General features: G+C 31.9%; 1 protein-coding gene and 1 long non-coding RNA gene across 3 annotated transcripts in view; both read right to left on the minus strand.

The window, feature by feature from the left end:
- Nucleotides 1-202: 202 nt before the first annotated feature.
- Nucleotides 203-5,571, minus strand: LOC127554571 (uncharacterized). The gene is made up of 2 exons (XR_007952013.1): nucleotides 2,974-5,571; nucleotides 203-2,942 (listed from the first exon to the last, which is right to left on the minus strand). It is a non-coding gene; the product is annotated as an uncharacterized LOC127554571 (long non-coding RNA).
- A 1,211-nt stretch (nucleotides 5,572-6,782) lies between these two features.
- PPIG (peptidylprolyl isomerase G) overlaps nucleotides 6,783-19,901 on the minus strand; it is a 70,504-nt gene continuing 57,385 nt past the window's right edge. For both annotated transcript variants that reach the window (XM_051986205.1, XM_051986206.1), the window contains exons 10-14: nucleotides 12,775-12,973; nucleotides 11,143-11,310; nucleotides 9,131-9,218; nucleotides 8,365-8,501; nucleotides 6,783-8,120 (exon numbers count right to left, since the gene is read on the minus strand). In XM_051986205.1, the coding sequence (XP_051842165.1) occupies nucleotides 7,010-8,120; nucleotides 8,365-8,501; nucleotides 9,131-9,218; nucleotides 11,143-11,310; nucleotides 12,775-12,973 (1,703 nt within the window). In that variant the 3' untranslated portion in view covers nucleotides 6,783-7,009. The remainder of the gene's footprint in view (nucleotides 8,121-8,364; nucleotides 8,502-9,130; nucleotides 9,219-11,142; nucleotides 11,311-12,774; nucleotides 12,974-19,901) is intronic.

Genomic DNA, 19,901 nt, shown 5'->3' on the forward strand with positions numbered 1-19,901 from the left:
TATTTAAACCTTCTTGAATGGAGGTACATGAGAGAACAAAAAACACACACACACATCTGCACTTATTTAAACCTTCTTGAATGGGGGTGCATATGAGAGAACAAAACACACACACACACACACACACACACATCTGCACTTATTTAAACCTTCTTGGGGATGGGGGTGCATATGAGAGAACAAAAAGCCTTAAACAAAGATAGACAGCTCCGAACTCATGTGGCATTTATTATATAAGTTTTCTTGAATTGGAAATTTATTGCTTTATATTTTAAATCCTGTTTTCCCCATTTTTTGCTTTTAAGCTTTAAGTACATTTATTTAAAAATAACATTTTGTTTTTTATAAACTCAAAGCATGACATTTTAAAAACACTCAAATCACATTATATCAAGATCAAACCCTAATAAGTAAATAGTAAATAGCTTTTCAAATGCATTCAATTTTTCAAGCACAAGCCTTCACAGTTCTGAAATACATTACAAATGAGTGGGTGAGAAACTATTAGATCTTTTCAAAAACCAAGTTTCTTTGTCTCTATCCATTTCAATGAACTGACCTAGAAAAACAAAAGTCCTGTATTGTTACCAAAAAATCAGAAGCAATTATCAAAAGAACTATGTATGTAACATATATGTCAAATAATTGTTTGAGTCATTAACTATTATCTAAAATGCCATATTCTGGTGTTTTTAGTTATTATAACCTACTGACAATTGATACCTCTCAATCAGGATGACTGCGTTCAGTGAGACTTGATAATTAAATGCTAAGCTCAAAGGATTCCTATACCCTCTTATATGGGTTAGACAACATATTCACATTTTATCCCTTTCAGAGATCAGAAAGACTTCTCCACAGCTATTAAATAACAAATACAGATTAAGCACGTGTTTTAAAGGAACAATCTTCAAGGTGAAAGTAAAAGATTGTACATAGCGCAAAAAACTCTCCCCCAAGCAATAAAATTAAGTTTTTATCTTAATTGACCTAGATTGTAATATTCCTGTGGGAATGGATTAGAACATTCACAAGTGAAACATCTGGATAGCAATTGCAATGATAAACATTGTGATACAATGGATAGGTCAGAAACCTAGTGGAAAATGTTGTAATTTTTCTTTTCTTTTCTTTTCTTTTTTTTTTTTTAACACTTGAAATACATTTAAAATCGATAACTGTTGTATTGGTAGATCATCTTGGACACTAAGATCTACTTAAAACTCATGGAACTCTTAGAATATCCCCCCACTTTTAAAATAAAACCATAGATTTGCGACTGAAGTTAACTCATATCATCTCATCAATTCAGCCTCATTTTATATTCAATAAAATGGAAGCACACAGTGATTAAATGACTTGGCCGAAGTCAAACAGGGATTTGAACCCATGTCCTCTGGATCCAGTGCCCTTTTCACTTCCACTATCAACTGCATGACTGCATTCTTTGGACATCTATAAACCTGGTAACTTGGATTCATAAAGTACTTTGAAGTAACTAATACAAGGATTATTGTATCTCAACTTTATAGAAAACCGAGGCCCCAAAGTGTTGTTTTGCCCTTGACACTACACATGGAAAAGAATTAAACCCAGTCTTGTGATTTTACCCATCATGCTATATTACAAAAGTAAATTACTATTTTTTTTTTAAACAAATAGGTATTACTCTAATCTTTGACTTCTGACCTGGAACATGAAATGAATGATTTTTTTCCTTGTAAAATTACTTACATTTGTATATTAAGTTTACTTTTAGGAAGTTGTATTTATCAATTATAAGTCTAGTTTTTAGTATTAAAAACATGAATGTAGGAAGTGGTTCTTGACCTTTCTTAAAATAGCATCCTATTATACTAACAAACTTTAGCTTAAAAACAAAAAACAAACAGGGAATAGATAAAAGTAACTGAACCCTTTAAAATAAAGGTGTTGAAAAAATGTAAAAGTAAAAATATATTGAGAAATATATCCCCTCTACTGTAGTTTGTTAAACACCAAAGCAACTCTTTCTACAAGCTAGCTTTAAAGGGTTAATGAGTACCACCACCTTAAACATGAAATTCTAAATTGGCTCTGTGGTCTTAAATAAGTGAATTTGGTAATTATTTGAATCATTTTAAATGTGGGTTTATCATACTGAGTTCAGGGGTCAGATCTTGTCTCCAACACTAGTTTTTTAAGATGTGCATTTAAGTGCTTATTAATATAAGAACCGTAACTATTTGATAACCATAACTGTGTGAAAAAGTAGGAGCCACAATGATACAATCCACTTTGCTACTCCAAATACATAATAAACCCTCAATTAAAAAAAGTTATGGGTAACATTATTAAAATTTTTGTAGACTTGTAAACATGAATAGGGGAAATACTTTGAGCAAGAAGAGGTAGATGAGCACCTTATAAATTGTGATTGCTAAAAAGTCGGGAAACAAAACTAAAAGTCAGTGAAAATATGAAAAGCAGTAAATATTTCTGAAAATATTTTAATACACAAGTTACACAGTCAATATTAAGTGCTCACATTTTACATTTTCTCCTGGTTCATAATAGCCATATTAAAAAAAAATCTCAAAATTTTAGGATTAATAAAATAACCAGTTAACACATTCCAGGTTACACATACAAATGCACTTAATGATCAGAACATTTTTCTCTAGACCTCTATAGCTGTCACAAATTATTTTAAGTGACTAGCTGGCTCCCACATTATTTATACTAAAACACATATCTTTTCTCAAATAAATTGGGAGCTTTACTATAAATAGCTACCAGTAGATGTTACATACAAATCAGCAACATTTATATAGATTTACAAAGATAAGATTTTAACTGTCAAGCACGGATGCAAGATTTACTGCAGGCATTCTGCATGTTGCAAAATCTGAACTGATTTTAAAAAGTAAACCTTCCAACATACAATAACGCAAATTTGTTACCTTCTAACATACAATAACGCAAATTTGTTACCTTCTAACATACAATAATGCAAATTTGTTATTCTATGTTCCATTTTAGTCTTAACTATTTGCTCAGAGGCTGATACATACACTGTAACAAAGCAATGTAATTAGACATTTGCATTTGATTCTAAAATGTCTCCAAATCAAATTCTAAAACTAGCCTCTGCATCATTTCCTGGTCTTAATGATTTCAGGCAAAAGAAAAATGACAAACTACTACTTTATTATATTATTTATTTAATACAATATTTAAACTATAAAAGTTAATAATACACTTGAGTTTAAATTTTGCAAAATGCAGTGTGCAGAAAACAATTTAACAATTGCTAGAATAAATGAAGCAGTGCTTTTGAATTAACTTTTCATCTGAGTTTTGTTTCTAGCATTAAAAAATATATATATCACAGTGACTTCTGAGTTGTAAAATGAAGTGCATTAACTTCATTTATACTTTTCTTTCAACAAGCAGAGTGGCCGCATAAAGTGATAACATTCAACCTATCTACCCAAATACTCAATTTCCTTTTCATTTGCCCAAAAAGCTATATACATCAAAGGGAAGGGGGGCAGTGCTTGGAAACAGTAATATTTGCTCAAAAAATCCAATAACTTCTCTTACTCTTAACATTACTGAAAAAAGATTTTCTCCTTTAAAACATACACAAATATTTGTAAGAAAAATAGACTTCTCACAACAGAGTGCAAAACTCTTGGCGGATTTATCTATATGATCGTTTTACCATCCAACTAAAATATAATTGGTAAGCCAAATAAAGGGATGCAAAGACATTATTTGTGTTTACTTGTAGCTATTAAATTAGAACAACTTAAAAACTAATGGTAAAAGGATGATTTTTAGTAAAGGCAACCACAATAATTTTCTTTAAGAGGGGCTTAAAAAGAAGTTCATGGTATGATAAAACTATTACTGTCTGAAATTACTAGAAGAGCTACCTGAAAAATGAAGTTATTTTTATAATTAAGATAATATCAGAACCACAACAATCAATGTAATTTTTAAAGCATGAAGATGATCTGTACCATTCTCTTCCATCTCTCCCTATATATATACACATAAAAGTATGTTTACAATGTCAGTTAATGATCGAGCTATTCCACATTAAATTGCTAACAATGCAAATAAAAAGCTTATGATCAAAAGTTCTGCTTATTTCTAGAAAAAAAAAAGGGTAACTGCAAAATCACTATGTCCAAATTCAGATTTATTACATCAATTTAGTATAATTTCTTTAAGCACTTCAATTAGGTACTTATAAACCACTAATGTACAAATTCAATGAATAAATTTTTCAAAAATAATTTCTCCATACAGAATTGATTTGACACCATAAATTAACAAATCAGTACCATCAATCTATGTGGCCAATAATTCAAGGCTTTATAAAGAACCAATTCATTAGAAGTAACAACATTATATCTATTTAGGTATCATTAAAAACTCCAAAATTATATTTATAAAGGGATCACTCTAATAAAACAACCAAATGGCCTAAAATAATATAATCCAACTAGAAAAAAAGACATCTAATCAAATCTACTTCTAGGTGAACTGTAATTTTGGGCAGCAACCACTGTGAAATGAATTTAACAGCAAAAACTGCAATAGCTTTTTGTATAGCAAACCACAACTGAATATGTTCAATGTTATAAAGTATAAAAAGAAACAAATCACAATACATAACATTCAAAACAGAAGGGGAAAAAAATCAGAATTTCAATACAAGAAAATGTTATTCTCTTATGACTCACACATGTATAAAGCATGTAGAATTCAGTTTTTTATTTGAATGTTGACATTAAAATTCTGAAAGTAAAATTCAACTGATTGTCTTTTCTCCCTTATTCTTTCACTGCTAAAGAAATAACATACCTAACTTATAATACTCTGACAGCCAAAGTCTCTTCCATTTATCTGTTTCTGTAAAACTACTACTAAATACAAGAACACCGCAAATTCAGTTTAAAAAATACCTTTTAAAGGCCCTATGAAGAAAAAAACCCAAAACTTTCACAAAATATATATTTTTAACGTTGCAGTAAAATGCATTTAAAAACACTAAATACGACATGAAGATTGCTATATTTTTTACAAGAATAAACCTATTTTATTTTAAGGTTTTTTTTTTTTTTTTAAATTTGGAATGGCTATCTTTTGATCATACTGAAAACAAGTCCCTCTTTAAGTATCACCTTTCATCTAACAACCTTAAACTCACAACAAACATTATTTAAATGTAATCTTTAGATTTATGTCAAATAACAGCTAATTCTTTCAATGATATGGGATTAAACCCAAAGTCCCATCAGAATGAACCACCCAAATAAAATCTGTTTTGGATCTTCTTTCCAAGAGACAGCAATTATGTTGTCTCCTGAGTGTACATCATTAAATGACTACCCAATGCAAAAAGCATTATTCTTTTATTAAAGCTTAACAACTAGTGTTATATACTAAACATTGCTTTTCTAAGCATAAAAAGCATTATTCAAGTTAAATGATTTACTTAGAAGGTGCATTAAGAATATAAATGATACTATCTTAATTATAAAAATCTCCAATTAGTCTTAGGAGATGGTTGCTTTTCTAAACCTCTCCCCCTTCTCCACGCCCCCACCCCCCCACCCCATGAAATCACTTTTGTGTTTGTCTAGTTAGTCAGTGTTTTCTTAAAGAAATAGGTGGAAAAGTCATATACTGAGAAGAGAAAGCTTTAAAAAAAAAAATTCCACTTCAAAACTTTCTTTTGGTTATATCTGAATGGTGCTATCCAATTTTGCAATTTTCTGAACTGTGTGACATTTCATAGATGCTAAGCTAAATTTATAATCAAGACAGTTTAAAGCCATTTTAAAAAATGTAGTATTGATGTTAATGTTACATTAAGAAAAATGTTCAGAACAAATTCCTTCCATTTAATACTTAAATTTCTAAGACTTAATGAAGAACTAGGCCTTTTTAAAGCATGCAGAGTTATAATAACTAATCCAAATGTGGTGCCAATTAGGATAAATTTCAAAAATTAATATAACAATGTTGTATTAGACTGAGACTAACATATAAGAGTTTGTGTATATATGGAAAATAACGAAATAGAAAATCAATGTTACTAAATACTAACTCTGACTACTCGAATTAAAAAAAGGACAATCTATATATAAAAACTCCACTTAAAATCTATTTCCCAAGTATTGATTTTGCCTGATGATTTGTAACAATAAGCCAAGAATATTTTTACTTATATCAACTGATCAGATAAGCATGACTTTTCTAAAGAATAAAAATGACTCTAATTTGATGTTTCTATAAGACAAATGAAAAAAAAAAGTACAGAAAATATTCTTAAGAGATGAACTACACATACACAACTTGAAATACAAAGAAACAGGTAAAGTAAAATACAATAGGTAAGCAGACATTTTTCTGTGTATTTAAAGCACAAGTTATAAGATCAAAATGTAAAAACAATTGTTCAGAAAATCATAGAATAAGCACTTTTTTTTCTTGGAATAAAAAAATCCTCTTATAAGCTTCTATGATTTACATCAGTAACAACTCTCCCTTAAAATGTAATCAGAAATATCAGTATGACTTCCTTTCAATTTAATGGCTTTTAAAAATATTTAAAACATGAGAAGTGCAAACTTTTATAAAAAATACTATTGCAATTAACAATTGTATTTATTTCTAACAGGTTGATCCAACAGATCAAGATGTATATTGATATGGTAGCTGTTTGGCTGACAGCTACAACAGAGAAACGAAAGAGTTAAACAGCACACAATATTACACAAAAGTGTTTTTCTCATTTCAAGTTTATTAAAACTTTAGCAGTACAAATTATTCAGGTTGTAGAATATCAAAAGATCAAACTTAATGAAGTCCGCATTAAAAAAAAAAAAAAAAAAAAACCAACCCCAAAAACAAAAAGGAAGAGGAAAACAACAACAAAAAAAGGGATGTTCTTCAGCAAGTCTCTAAAACCTAAAGAGAAAAATGGAAATAGAAAGTTCAAGGCCCTCACTCATCCACTTTTGTCTTCATCAGTTCCAGGGCTGGACTCATGATCAGATTTTTTATCTTTACCACGTGTATGGTCTCTTTCTTGACTCTTTGATTTTTGGTTGATTTCTTTTTCTAATGAGCATCTGGTCTTCTCTTCTTCCTTATTTTTGTATGCAGAGGACTTTAATTCTCTGTCTTTACTATTTTGTTTTCTTGAGTTTGGACTCTGATCTCGGTCACCTTTTTTCTCTTTACTGCTGTCTCGGCTACTGTTATCGTGGTTTCTGGAGTGCCTTTTTTCACTCTCCGAGTTCTCTTTTTTATGTGAACTCTTTGTTTCTTGATTTTTACTTTTTTCTTTATTCCTGCTTTGACTTTCCTCTCTCCCTGAACTCCTGGACTCTCTCCTCCTCCTCCTATCTTTACTTCTAGATTTTTCTGGTGTTCCTTTCCTTTCTTTGCTCCTTGATCTTGCTCTTCTCCGGGATTCTCTCTCTCTGTTCCTATAATACTCTCTGCTTCTACTCCGATCTCGATCTTTGCTCCTAGATCTGGCTCTTCTTCCTTTATCCCTGCTTCTGCTTCGCTCCCTTGTCCGGCCATTAGAGCTGTGTTTTCCTTTGGTTACTTCCCGTTCTCTACTCTTTGACTTGGCCCTTTTATCCTTGTCTTTACTTCTGCTATGGTCATGTTCATTAGTTTTTGACCCTGCTCGCTTAGATCTCTCTTTACTTCTGCTCTTTTCTCGTTCTTTGCCTCGAGAATCAGAATGTTTCTCTTTTTCTTTTGCTTTTTCATGATCTCTCTCTTTGCTTCTTGATCTCATTCTCTTTTCTTCATGTCTGTTATGCTTTGAATCTCTTTCTTTACTTTTTGACTTCTCTTTGCTTTTACTCCTGCTTTTAGATTTGGCCCTTTTCTTTGTTTTACTTTTATTATATTTGTCATCTTTCTCTGAATTTCTCCTTGTGTCTCTATCTTTACTGTTTGATTTATGGTCTTTTGTTTTCTTTTCCTTTTCACCTTTTCTATTTGGACTTTCTGATATATGTCTGTGTTCAGATAATTTTCTTTCTTTTCCTCTTGCTGGACTTTTTTGATTTTCTTTTTTGTTTTCATTTAATTCACTCCTACAAAAGGAAGAAATTGAAGGCTTTAGGAAATGATATATTAAGAACAATTTTGGTGTCAGTTAATAAGATCAAAATAACTGTAATAAGTACCAATTTCATTATTTTAAGATATATAAAAGAAATGAAGGCACAATTAATATTAACATGTACAAATGAAAGATTTTTTCTTAATACAGTCCAAATGAAATTATTCTATAAGCTACTAGAAATATTAATTATAACATGAAATTTAAAATCTTACTTATCCCCTTTGATCCACCTTTCACCACTTGACACCCTCATTCTTTGAGCCCTCTGCATCTCTTGTCTCCAATGTGGAGGAGTCTCACTACGCCTGAACCGATCTCGTGATCTGGATCTGGAAGGTGTTCGATAGCGCTTGAGAAAAGAAAGTGAAATATTTTGAAATCACAAAAATGGCAGTCAAAAGAGTTCTTATGTTCAAGTTAATACTTCTTTCATACACTATTATCCTCAAAAGAACATTAGAATGTTCCCCCACCAAAATATAGGTGATTTTAAAAGTTCAAAGACTATAGAGTGTGTTGAAACAAGACTTAATATTAGACAGTTAATGCCTTAAATGCTATGCTTAAAAAAAAAAAAAAAAAAAAAAGATTCTAAGGTTCGAGGTCCAGAGTGGAACTCCTGGGATTAAATATATTGTGTATGATTTGGGGATATCAGAACATGAAGAGTGGGTTTTATATAATACCTTATTAGCTAAGGGCCTCTTATATTGGCACTCCATAGAACCAAGGAAAAGACTGTTCTCAAATTGTAAGTTATTAAGCAAATGAACATATAATTTGCATGTATATGTTTTGTAAGTTTTCACTTTTGTTTTATGACACAAACATCATAATCTGCCAAAAAACATTATTTAAAAAAAATTAATTCCAGCAAATCACACAAGTTTTTTTTGTTAACACAAATTTCATATACTACATAATGAAAATCAAGGAAGGAAAAATTCCAAGAAGATTCCTATGAAAAGATACACTTACTCTTGGTCCTCTTCCTTTAATTTTTCTTCCAGATCTGGTGACTAGAAGTCGCCTTTGATATGAAGAGGACTGGGAGTTAGATGGATTACTAGAAATAAAAAGAAAGTTGAAAACCACAACTTTATAAAAATAAATAAATAAAACTATAGTGTAGTTTCTTCAGTCTACAAGATAGTGTACTGTATTCTTATAAACTTTCAACACTCAAAATAAGTAGTACAGTGTAAAGAAGGCTGGAGTCAACACAAGCTGAATTTAAGTACATTATTGTTTATCACCTGTATGACCATAAGCAAATCATGCAACCTCTTATAATTTGTTTTCTTTTTTGTAAAATGAAGAGCTCAGATTATGTGGTGGCAAAGAGTCTTTGTAACTCTAAATTTAATGTCCTATAAAAATAAGTTTTTAAAAAGCTTAACAAAAAAACCAGAATGCAATTTTTACTATATTCAAATGCACTAGCCCATGAAATTAACAATAATGCCCTGATTTTCCACCATCTCTTTTCTGTTTCGCAAGCCCCTCTTCCTTAAAGTCTACATAAATAGGAATTTTCCTAAGGGATCTGTTCTGAGCCTTCTTTTCTTTTCACAATTTCTTTTCTCTCTGTCTCTCTCTTTCTTTTGCTGAGGCAATTGGGATTAGGTGACTTTCCCAGGGTCACACAGCTAGGAAGTGTCTGAGATCAAATTTGGACTCAGGTCTTCCTGACTTCAGGGCTGGTACTCACTCTATACACTGCGCCACCTAGCTGCCGCTATAATTTCATCTATTCCTTATGGCTTCAATTCTCATCTTGATGTACATAACTCACAAATCTATCCCTAGTCCTAGAACCCAGGTGCTACTTTTATATCTTTTCTTAGATATCCTGTTAACACCTCAAATGCAACATATCCAAAACAGAACTCTTCCTCATTACCAACTCCCCCATTTCTATTTATTAGTTAAAACTGGTTTTAAGTTGGACAAAACATTTAAAATTTTTTTCTCAAAACCAATCAGTTGCATTGGGTTATACAAATGTATAATTTAAGGGCTGAAAGGAACTTCAGAAATCAAGATATCCAAATCTTTTTCCATAGATAAGAAAAAAAAGAATAATACTTAATATAGTATTACCATCACCCTAAATCCAACCAAATACAATTTTCACTACTCCCAATCAATCCAATAGACATCAACTATTGGATTCCCCCCCCCCAAAAAAAAGAGCTTTATTAATATGGCTGTAGGATTTTAGAATGTAATCTCTCCCATTTATTTGAACATTATCCATTAGCCAGTCAAACTAGATTATTCAATGTTGCCTTATATACCTTATTCCTTCCCATGCCAGGTCATGCCCAACCTGTTCCTTTGTCTCCAGAAATCCTGCCATTCAAAGTAAAATGACATGAAACCTTTCCTAACATAGCTGTTCACTTAAGACCTCAGACCCCTGTAGAACTTTGCATATTCTGAATTTATGACACAATTACAAACTGATTAAATTCCCAATATTATATTTTAGTCACCTGTGTATATATGGTACTTAGCACAATACCGTGTGTGTGTGTGTGTGTGTGTGTGTGTGTGTGTATATATATATGGTAAGCACTCAATAGATATTTGTTGAATTGAAATATATGGCCTAGTAGTGGTGTTTATGAAACATTCATTAAAAAATGATTTATAAGCACTATGTTCTCTTTACATGCCCAAATAAGTTTTAAAAAATAAATACACATGTGCATGCACGTGCATAACCCCATCCACCCCGAAGAAACTTATAAAGTACTCGAAATTTCTTAAATCAGGTTCAATCTTATTAAAGGTAAATTAAGACTTAATTAAAACCTTATTATTTCTGAGCATAATAATGTAAGTCAATGCTTTTAAAAAATCCTATGAGTATTTTTAAAGTATAACAGAAATAAAATCTTTTTCTTAAAAATCTGGCTCAAAACCAGATTTTCTTCTAATACACAATATAAAAGGGATAGCATATTCCACCCATAACTACTTACCATTCTCTTTCTTTTTCCCTTTCTCTATTCTTTCTCTCTTTCTCATCTACTTTAGGTGGGCTTTTTCTCATTAGGAACCTGTTTTCAGGAATAGGAGGGATCTCTTCTGGACGGACAGTAGATTGTGGTTGTGCTTCAGGGCTTTCATCTTCACTCTCAGTAGAAGAACTTAATTAAAAGATGGAAACACATTACACATATATACCACACACAAAAGCTGGATGTGCTAAACAGTTACTACACAAGTTGTTATTGTTGGGTATCATGATTAACAAAAATCCTAAAAATAAAACATGAAAAAAGTTATCCCTCCCCCATAAAATACTATTATCCAAAATTCTGACATACTGTTCTTTTAAGTTAAGACTTTCCCATTAGCTTTCAACATCAATTCCTTGGTATTCCATTCTTTAAGTATTAAGATGATTGTCTTCAAGTTCAAAATAGTTAATTTCAGAGGTCATTTCTAATTAGATTTATAAATCTTTTGGGAGAAAAAGCAAAAATTCAGAAATTAAGTTCTCTTTCTCACATTTTAGAAATTTTGCAAATATTTTAGGCCAAATTCTGTCCCTTCTTAGGGACAGAACAGAGAAAGCAAGATGGAAAATTGTTCCTCAGAGTTAATATTTGCAGTAAGAAAAGAGGATCACCTTTGAACCAACACCTAGATTTAAGTCTTGTTTTTAAAAACATACTAGCCTTGTGAACTGAACGTCATAATGTTTAAGAATCTCTAGGCAATTAAGACTGGTTTGCAATGAAGATGCTGAGCTGAATAAGTATAGGGAATTTTGTCATCCATATGAATGAAACCTAAATACAGTCATAATCACTATTACTACCACAGATGAAACAAGAATTATAATGTAACATTCTGTGACAGACTGGTGATAAACTCAAGTTGCAAAATGAGACATACATTTTCTGGATATGAACAATGAGAGAATTTTTTGCTTGATTACGCATATTTGTCACAAATGTGTCCCCATCCCAATGGAGAGGAATTTGGGAAGAACAAGGAAATTCTTGTTAATGTAAAAATAATAATAAAAAATAAGGAAATAAAGAATATTGCTGTGGAAATTAACAGTAGTAACCCTTATTGACCCTTTTATAAATCTTTTCCAATTACTCAAGTTTATTAGGATAAAATTCCACAGAACCAAGAAACTAGAATCTAAGTAGGAGAGAATCATGTTGTACTAGGAAAAACTTGGAATAAAAACTAAGAAGACAATCTCAGGTTTAGTACTTGGTTCTGCTTTTGCTACTTGTGGTATGGCTCTGAACATGTCATTTCTTCTTTCTGAGCTTCAGTATCTTAATTTTAAACCTTCTGTGAATCTGAGACCTTTTCTTTGAGTTCTGGTTTAAGATTTGGATTATAGGATTTGTAGAAAATGGAAATTAAGTCTCAAAATTTAATTCTTTAAACATCTTAGCAATGTCAAAACTGTAATTTTGTGCCATGCAGAGAAACTGCTATGAAAATTAAATATTTCTCCTTAGATGATTTTAAGAATACAAACATGTATATATTTTTTAGTAAAAAGGAAACATCAGGTTATCACCAATCAGATGATTTCAATCAGTGTCTGAAAGGAATTGAACTATTTGCTAGTCACAAACCTTTTCTTGCTTTTCTTTTTCTTCTTCTTTTCCTTCTTATGTTTTCGGGATTTTCGGTGTTTCTTTTTTCTTTTTTTGGATTTTTCTTCAGAAGCACTTTCCGAATCAGAAGAAGAATCAGAGGACTGAGAATCAGTTGAACTATCTGAATCACTGGATGAAGACGATGACTTATGTCTTTTCTTTTCTTCCTTCTTGGCTTTAATTAAATAAGATGAAATGTTCTGGTTAAACATTTTCATTTTGAGATATAAGTAAAAACTCACAGATACTGCAAATTCACAAAAAGTCCATTTAATCTAATTATCTTTACATATTCCTGTAGGCAATAAGTTGTTAGAACAATTTTAATAGAGATGAAAAGTTAGTTTGTTCCACATTATATAGTAAATCACCTAAATGTTGATTGATAGGCTAGTGTTCCTACCTAATTATAGTAATTATGTCAACCAACATCTAAGTTTAAACACTGTTACTTAGAAGATATCTTTAAGTGGTTTACTGAAAAAGCTGAAAAAAAAGTCATACATGTTTGAGAAAATATTGATTGGGGCAGTTAGATGATGCAGTGGATAAGAGCACTGACCCTAAAATCAGGAGGACCCGAGTTCAAACACGGTCTCAGACAGTTAACACTTACTAGCTATGTGACCTTGGGCAAGTCAACCTAATGCCTTGTTCCCTTCCTCTTGCCCAACAAAGTTAGTAAAAAGAAAGAATATTGGCACCAAGTCTAGTTTTAATCCCTCAAGCAACTATAGCTGTAGGCAGATGTCAATTTACAAAGTATCAATCAATCTACTGACAAATAGGATGTAGACTCTCTAACAAGCCTGTCTACCCTGCTTATTTCCTAAATGATCAAATAAGATATAAAAAAAATCTGAAAAAAGTTTGATACTTTATTAGTGTATGATATTTTCTTTTAATTTCTAATGCTGCAAACCTCTTGCAGGGATTGGATTACTATAGCTGTGGATAGCTCCTCAAAATAAATGATTTCTGTTAAAGAGCAAGTAAACACAAATATTTCTGTTAGTTAAATGACTATTTCTTTCTGATAAACTAGATTATATTTAAAAGAATACATAGTAGAACTTCAAGGCATGTGGGGAGAGGCTAAGAAAAAAGTAATCAACAAAAATATTTTTAGAAAATATTGTTTTTCTGAAAACATTTTTAGAAAATGTTGTTTTAGGTACATATATGCTGAAAATCTGAAAAGAGGACACAAAATGATTAAAATATGCAAATTTAGCATTAAAGATCTACATGAAGAAAATACAAGATATATATAGAAAAAAAAAGTTTCATGTTCATGAAACTGAACCCATAAATCTGTAACTAAAATTAACCAACAATTTTTTTTAAAAATTCAAGTCTATTTAACAAAATTATAGTTTTTCCCATGGTCACACAATACATATGACCCACTTTAAAAAATTGAAAAAAAAAATGGATGTGGGGTAGGCATACCCCCACACTCTTTTTATTTCACAAAATCCCCAGAGAATCTTTAAAAATACTAAGTTCCTCATGCAAATGAAAATAAATGTAATTTTAATTATAAATAATTTCATTTATAGAAACAATATACACCTTTATTATGGTTAATAAAAATAACTGATTTTACGGTAAATATGTTATTGTAAGCTAGCAGATTCTAAGCAAAAACAACAATAAGAGATGTTCCTTGGGATCAGCATTTCTATGAGTTTGGAAAACTATAGAATTCAAAGTACTTTTTGGTAGTTTTTAAATATATGGGATTCAGTTTAAGTACTATTTTCCTCTGTAACTATAAAGAAAGGAAAAAAGGAAGAAAAACTACCACAAATAAGATAATAGGTTCATATTTGTGTAGAAAATAAGATCTGAAGGAACTATGTAAGTAATGTTAAGCAATTTTACTATAAAGTATGTTAGTGTAAATTAGCAGACTGTAAGCAAAAAAATTCAAACAAACAAAAATGCGATCCAATATCAACATTTTTGTGAGTTTTGAAAATAAATGGGATCCAAATGTACAAAAATGTTTGTTAACAGCCCTTTTTGTAGTGGCAAGAAACTGGAAACTGAGTGGTTGCCCATCAGTTGGGGAATGGCTGAATAAGTTATGATATATGAATGTAATGGAATATTATTGTTCTATAAGAAAAGATTAGCAGGATGATTTCAGAGAGGCCTGGAGGGACTTACATGAACTAATGCTAAGTGAAATGAGCAGAATCAAGAGATCATTGTACACAGCAACAACAAGATTATGTGATGATCAATTCTGATGGACATGGCTCTTTTTAACAATGAGGTGATTCAAGATAATTCCAATGGTCTTGTGATGGAGAGAGTCATTTGCATTCAGAAAGAGGGCTGTTGGGACTGAATGTGGATCACAACATAGTTTTTTCCCTCAATTATTTTTCTTTTTTTTTGATCTGATTTTTTTTATGCAGCACAATAAATGTGAATATGTATAGAAGAATTGTAAATGTTTAACATATATGGAATACTTGCTATCTAGGGAAGGAGGAAGGGAGAAAAATTTGTAACACAAGGTTTTTGCAACGGTGAATACTGAAAACTATCTTTGCATGTATTTTGAAGATAAAAACTATTAAAAAAAAGAAAATAAATGGGAAAGTGCTAAAGTAACATATAGTAACAAAAAAGACCTTTTATTTCTAGTAGAAATTAAGTTGGCAACAGAACTAGAATCTAAAATTTTTAATCATGGCTATATTTAAATTGGAATACTTGGTCCAATCAAACCACCTACTATGTGCTCAGTAGTGACGGGCTCTGCTATACAGATGAAGGTATAATTAGAACCTATAAAGATAGCAAATGATGGCCTAAAACTTTTAAGAGCTTATAATCTAGGTGGGAAGATAAGATGAACACACATGAACAATACTTGAATATAGTATTAGACAATTCACAACTGTTTAACTGTATGGTACAAACTGTAAGTGCTATAGGAATTTAGAAGAAGATATCATCCTGGGGATTTGGAAAAGTTTCTTGAATAATTCAGTTTGATTTGGATAAGAAGAAAAGGACAAGGCACTTTTTTTTTTTTAAACTAAAATTAACTGAATTCAAGCAAAGAGGAATATGAGCAAACACAATTGTTGGCAAAGCACTCCTTAACTAGCATTCATTTCCAAAATGGGATTGGAAACGTGGTATAGTAAGACAGTACTTGCATAGTCAGGAGACATCTGGGCTCTGATTCTGCTTCTGAAAGTTATTAGACATATGACAATGAAGGTTCATTTAACTTCTCTCAATTCTATTTCTTTATCCTTAAAATGAGGATACTACAACTTATTGCACCCACCTAACGTATGTAAAACACCACGTAAACATAACTGGGAAAATATCTAAGTTAGGGTATGATAGGAAGAACAGAGAGATAGATTCTAGTTCTATTAGTAAACAGCTGTGTGGCATTGGATGAAACATGTTACTTTTCCAGGCCTCATTTTTCCAATGTGTAAAATAATTCCACTGGCCTACATAGTACCTTGTGTAAACACTATTAGTTGGAATGCTTGGCCCATACACTTCCCCTAAAACCTGAGTGTGATATCTAATGCATTCTTTTTCAATTTATCTTCTTTTCCTTTCAAAGAAAGCTCATTTCACCTAGTACAATATACTGCACCATATAGTTTATAAAGAGTTTTCTTCTATCAAAACTATGAGGAAGTTGCTGTTAATATTATCCTCATTTTAGACTTAAGAAAACTAAGGATCAAAGATCAATGAGAGCCAAAGCTAATAATAGAGTCATGGTTGCAAACAGTTTTTCTGCCTCAATACAAGGTTCACTTCTATACTGAATCGCTCAAGTTCATTCCAGTTCCAATATTCTAGGATTCTATTCTTGCACATCTGGGCAGCTTATTTTGCCCCTGTTCTTTTACTTCCCTGACAACTTTTAAGGAACAATAAGGATCAAAGAAGGCGCTCTCTAGAATTTAGAGGGAGAGGAAAAATAATGGGCTGCCTCTTTAGCAAATACAAATTATTTCCTTTCTTTAGTAAAGTTCAAAATAATTAGGCTGCTGGTCTAAGTTGGAAGACTATAAGATATCCAGAAGGAAGGTGGAGAGGGGGAGAGAGGGAGAAGTTAAAATGACTGTTGGAGCACTTAGAATACCTTTATGCTGTTTTGCACTGTCTGTGGAGTTAAGATTGTCATTGAAACAATACACATTCCTACTCCTAAGTGTTAGGGAAACGTTTAATCTATCTAGTCACCTATATATTACCTCTACTCTTAGGTTCACAAACAGACAAAAACAGGCCTTTCAAATGTGATGTTTGAATGATATCAATTTTAAAGTTTACAAAGCATTTTTACCACATGTCATCCCGTCTAATCCTTAAAAACTCCAGGAAACAGATGCTACAGTGGGATTCTTAAACCTGAGATCTATTAAAAATATTGTGACAATTGTATTTAGCTTATTTTGTAACCTTATATACTTACTTTTATGTATTTAAAAACATAATTCTGAGACAGAAGCCACAGACTCCCCAGACTGTGGTTTTAGAGCCCCTGCTCTACTATTTTCCCCATTGTAGAGGTGAGGAAACAGATTCAGAAAGATTTAGTAACTTGTCTATGGCCATTCAGTTAAGAATTAGAGGTGAGATATAAACCTGAAATTTCTTGGATTCCAAGTAAATCATTTTTTCCCCTCGTTTTTATCATATTGCTTCTCTTCTTGAGTCCTAACACTTGAGGTATAAACGAGAACTGGCTAAAGAGTGCCTTCAACCTTAATTATTAGTTTTCCTCATTGCATCTTTTTTAAAAATTATATTTCATCATTACACTAAAAAAGTTCCCAACTTTGTTGAACATCAGTTAATTTGGGTCCCTATTGAAGTTCCTTAATAAGGACCTAGGGGAAGGAGGGCAAGAGGGAGGCTTTGGAGTTCTGTACAGATACAACCTAATTCTATGACCATAAGCAAGTTCACTTTATTTCTTAATGCATCAAATAATCCCCTAAGACTATCAGAGTTACAGATGATATAAGGCAGTATCTTATAGAGGAAAGAATAGTAGCCTCAGAATAAGACAGAAATGGGTTGCAGGTCCATAATGCAAACATTTAGTGCCCACAGATAACTCTCTAGTGGTGGTATCAAACTTTCATGAAAACAGGGACAACTAAACCGAAGAAGCTTGTGAGCTGTATGTTGACTTGGAAAACTACACAGTAACATCTATTTTATTATATTTTTATTTTGTTAAAAAGTTCCCAATTATATATTAATCTTGGAGGTGTTGCTCCCCTTGTAGCTTGCTGATCCCATGTTTGACACCATTGTTCTAAACCAGGGGTCCTCAAACTTTTTAAATAGGGGGCCAGTTCATTGTCCCTCAGACTATTGGAGAGCCGGACTATAGTAAAAACAAAAACTTTGTTTTGTGGACCTTTAAATAAAGAAACTTCATAGCCCTGGGTGAGAGGGATAATCCTTCTCAGCTGCCATCTGGCCCATGGGCTGTAGTTTGAAAACCCCTGTTCTAAACTGATATAAACTTGCTTTTTAACTGGCAGTTAGGTCAATGAATCCATATCTTGTTCCTCATCCATCCCCAAAAATGTTATAGGAAAGTCAATGTGTTACTAGAATCCATACCAAGAATGTCCTATACCAATAAAGTTATGGACCAGGGAACTTTTTCTCCTTCCCACCACCCCAAAAAACCAAAACCAAAATCAAGTAACAACTATTCTAGATCTGTTCTCAAAAAAGGAAAGGGGGAGGTAAGGGAAAGTATCTAGAGAGAAATATCTCTTGGGGTATATGGAATTTGTTCCTACAAATCTCACTTCCACCTTTCACAAAAAAGAAAACGACTTCTAGGCCTTTATACAATGTACCTTGAAAAGAAACCACAGCAATCTCATTTCATTGTCTTTAATAATGTCTCTTAAACATTTTATATTCAACTTCCCCATTATATTTTCAGTAACAAATGTCACTAAAGCAATTTGCTTAATCAACTTCACAGCATTTGTTTTCTCAACTATATCATAAACGCACAGCACTTGACCAGGGTCATCAAAAACTAGACTCCAGTGGTTTATTTAATTTGGTTTCTATATAAGATTCACTGGATTTCTACTTTATTATTCCAATTGTCCCCTTTTTTTTTAATCCTGAAAAGCAATCAATTTTGGGTTATCATTGAGTATTTTTTCCCTATTATGAAAGAATATTTTTAAAATCTCTTATCAATTGCAGTAACTGTAATCTCTGCAAAAATCATTTAAGTCACAAGAAGCTTCCATAGAAACCACATAGTACCTTTGTTAAAATAAGTCTATCATAAAGAGGTTTATTTGCCTATATTCTTTCCTCATCCCTTCTGACCTTTGAGGACCTTCTGTCAGCCTCTACACAGGATCCCTGCTTCCTCTAGTCTTCAGTATTCCATCTCTGCATCTGTTTTAAGAGCCTTCTTCACAGATCTGAACACAGTTACCTTTTCTGGCATATAGAAATCTACAAGAAGCAGTTCTCCAATAGAACAAGGGGAAAAAGGCCCAAGAAGAGTGCCCAGGGACTCACCAAGATAATATACAGGTAGGCCCAGACAGTCAGTTTTCTTCAGAAGTCTTTTTGTTTTCTTTCAGGAAGTTAAAAAAAGAAAAAAAAGATTCTGTATTTATTTCTTTTTAAAGCGGGGTGTCACTGCACAACTCTTAAACAAGGTTTTTAAAATATAATGATGGTGAACACCCTACAGTATTATACAAAGCCTTTCTATTGTTTCCAATTCAGTATGGTTGTCGAAAAGAAAATGGGGCTTAACCAACTGCTTATATCCTCCAAAAGTATGGCAAAAGCCACTCAGGTTTGAATGGCAGTTGCTAAAACATAAAGTAGCACATACCAACTACAATGTGTTCTCAACTAAGTTTATGCCACAAATATTTCTGCTCATTTTAATGGGTTTGCATTAGAAAAGAATGGGCATGGGAAATCTCTCACATCCCTAGAACAAATCTATTCTTTTCAGGGAAGTTTAGACAAGGGTTAAATAGAAGTACTATCTTCCCCAATTTCTCTAAAAACTTATCTGGTCTCTAGAAGAA

The sequence above is a fragment of the Antechinus flavipes genome, chromosome 3, assembly GCF_016432865.1.
Source record: "Antechinus flavipes isolate AdamAnt ecotype Samford, QLD, Australia chromosome 3, AdamAnt_v2, whole genome shotgun sequence".
Taxonomy (NCBI): Eukaryota; Metazoa; Chordata; class Mammalia; order Dasyuromorphia; family Dasyuridae; genus Antechinus; species Antechinus flavipes.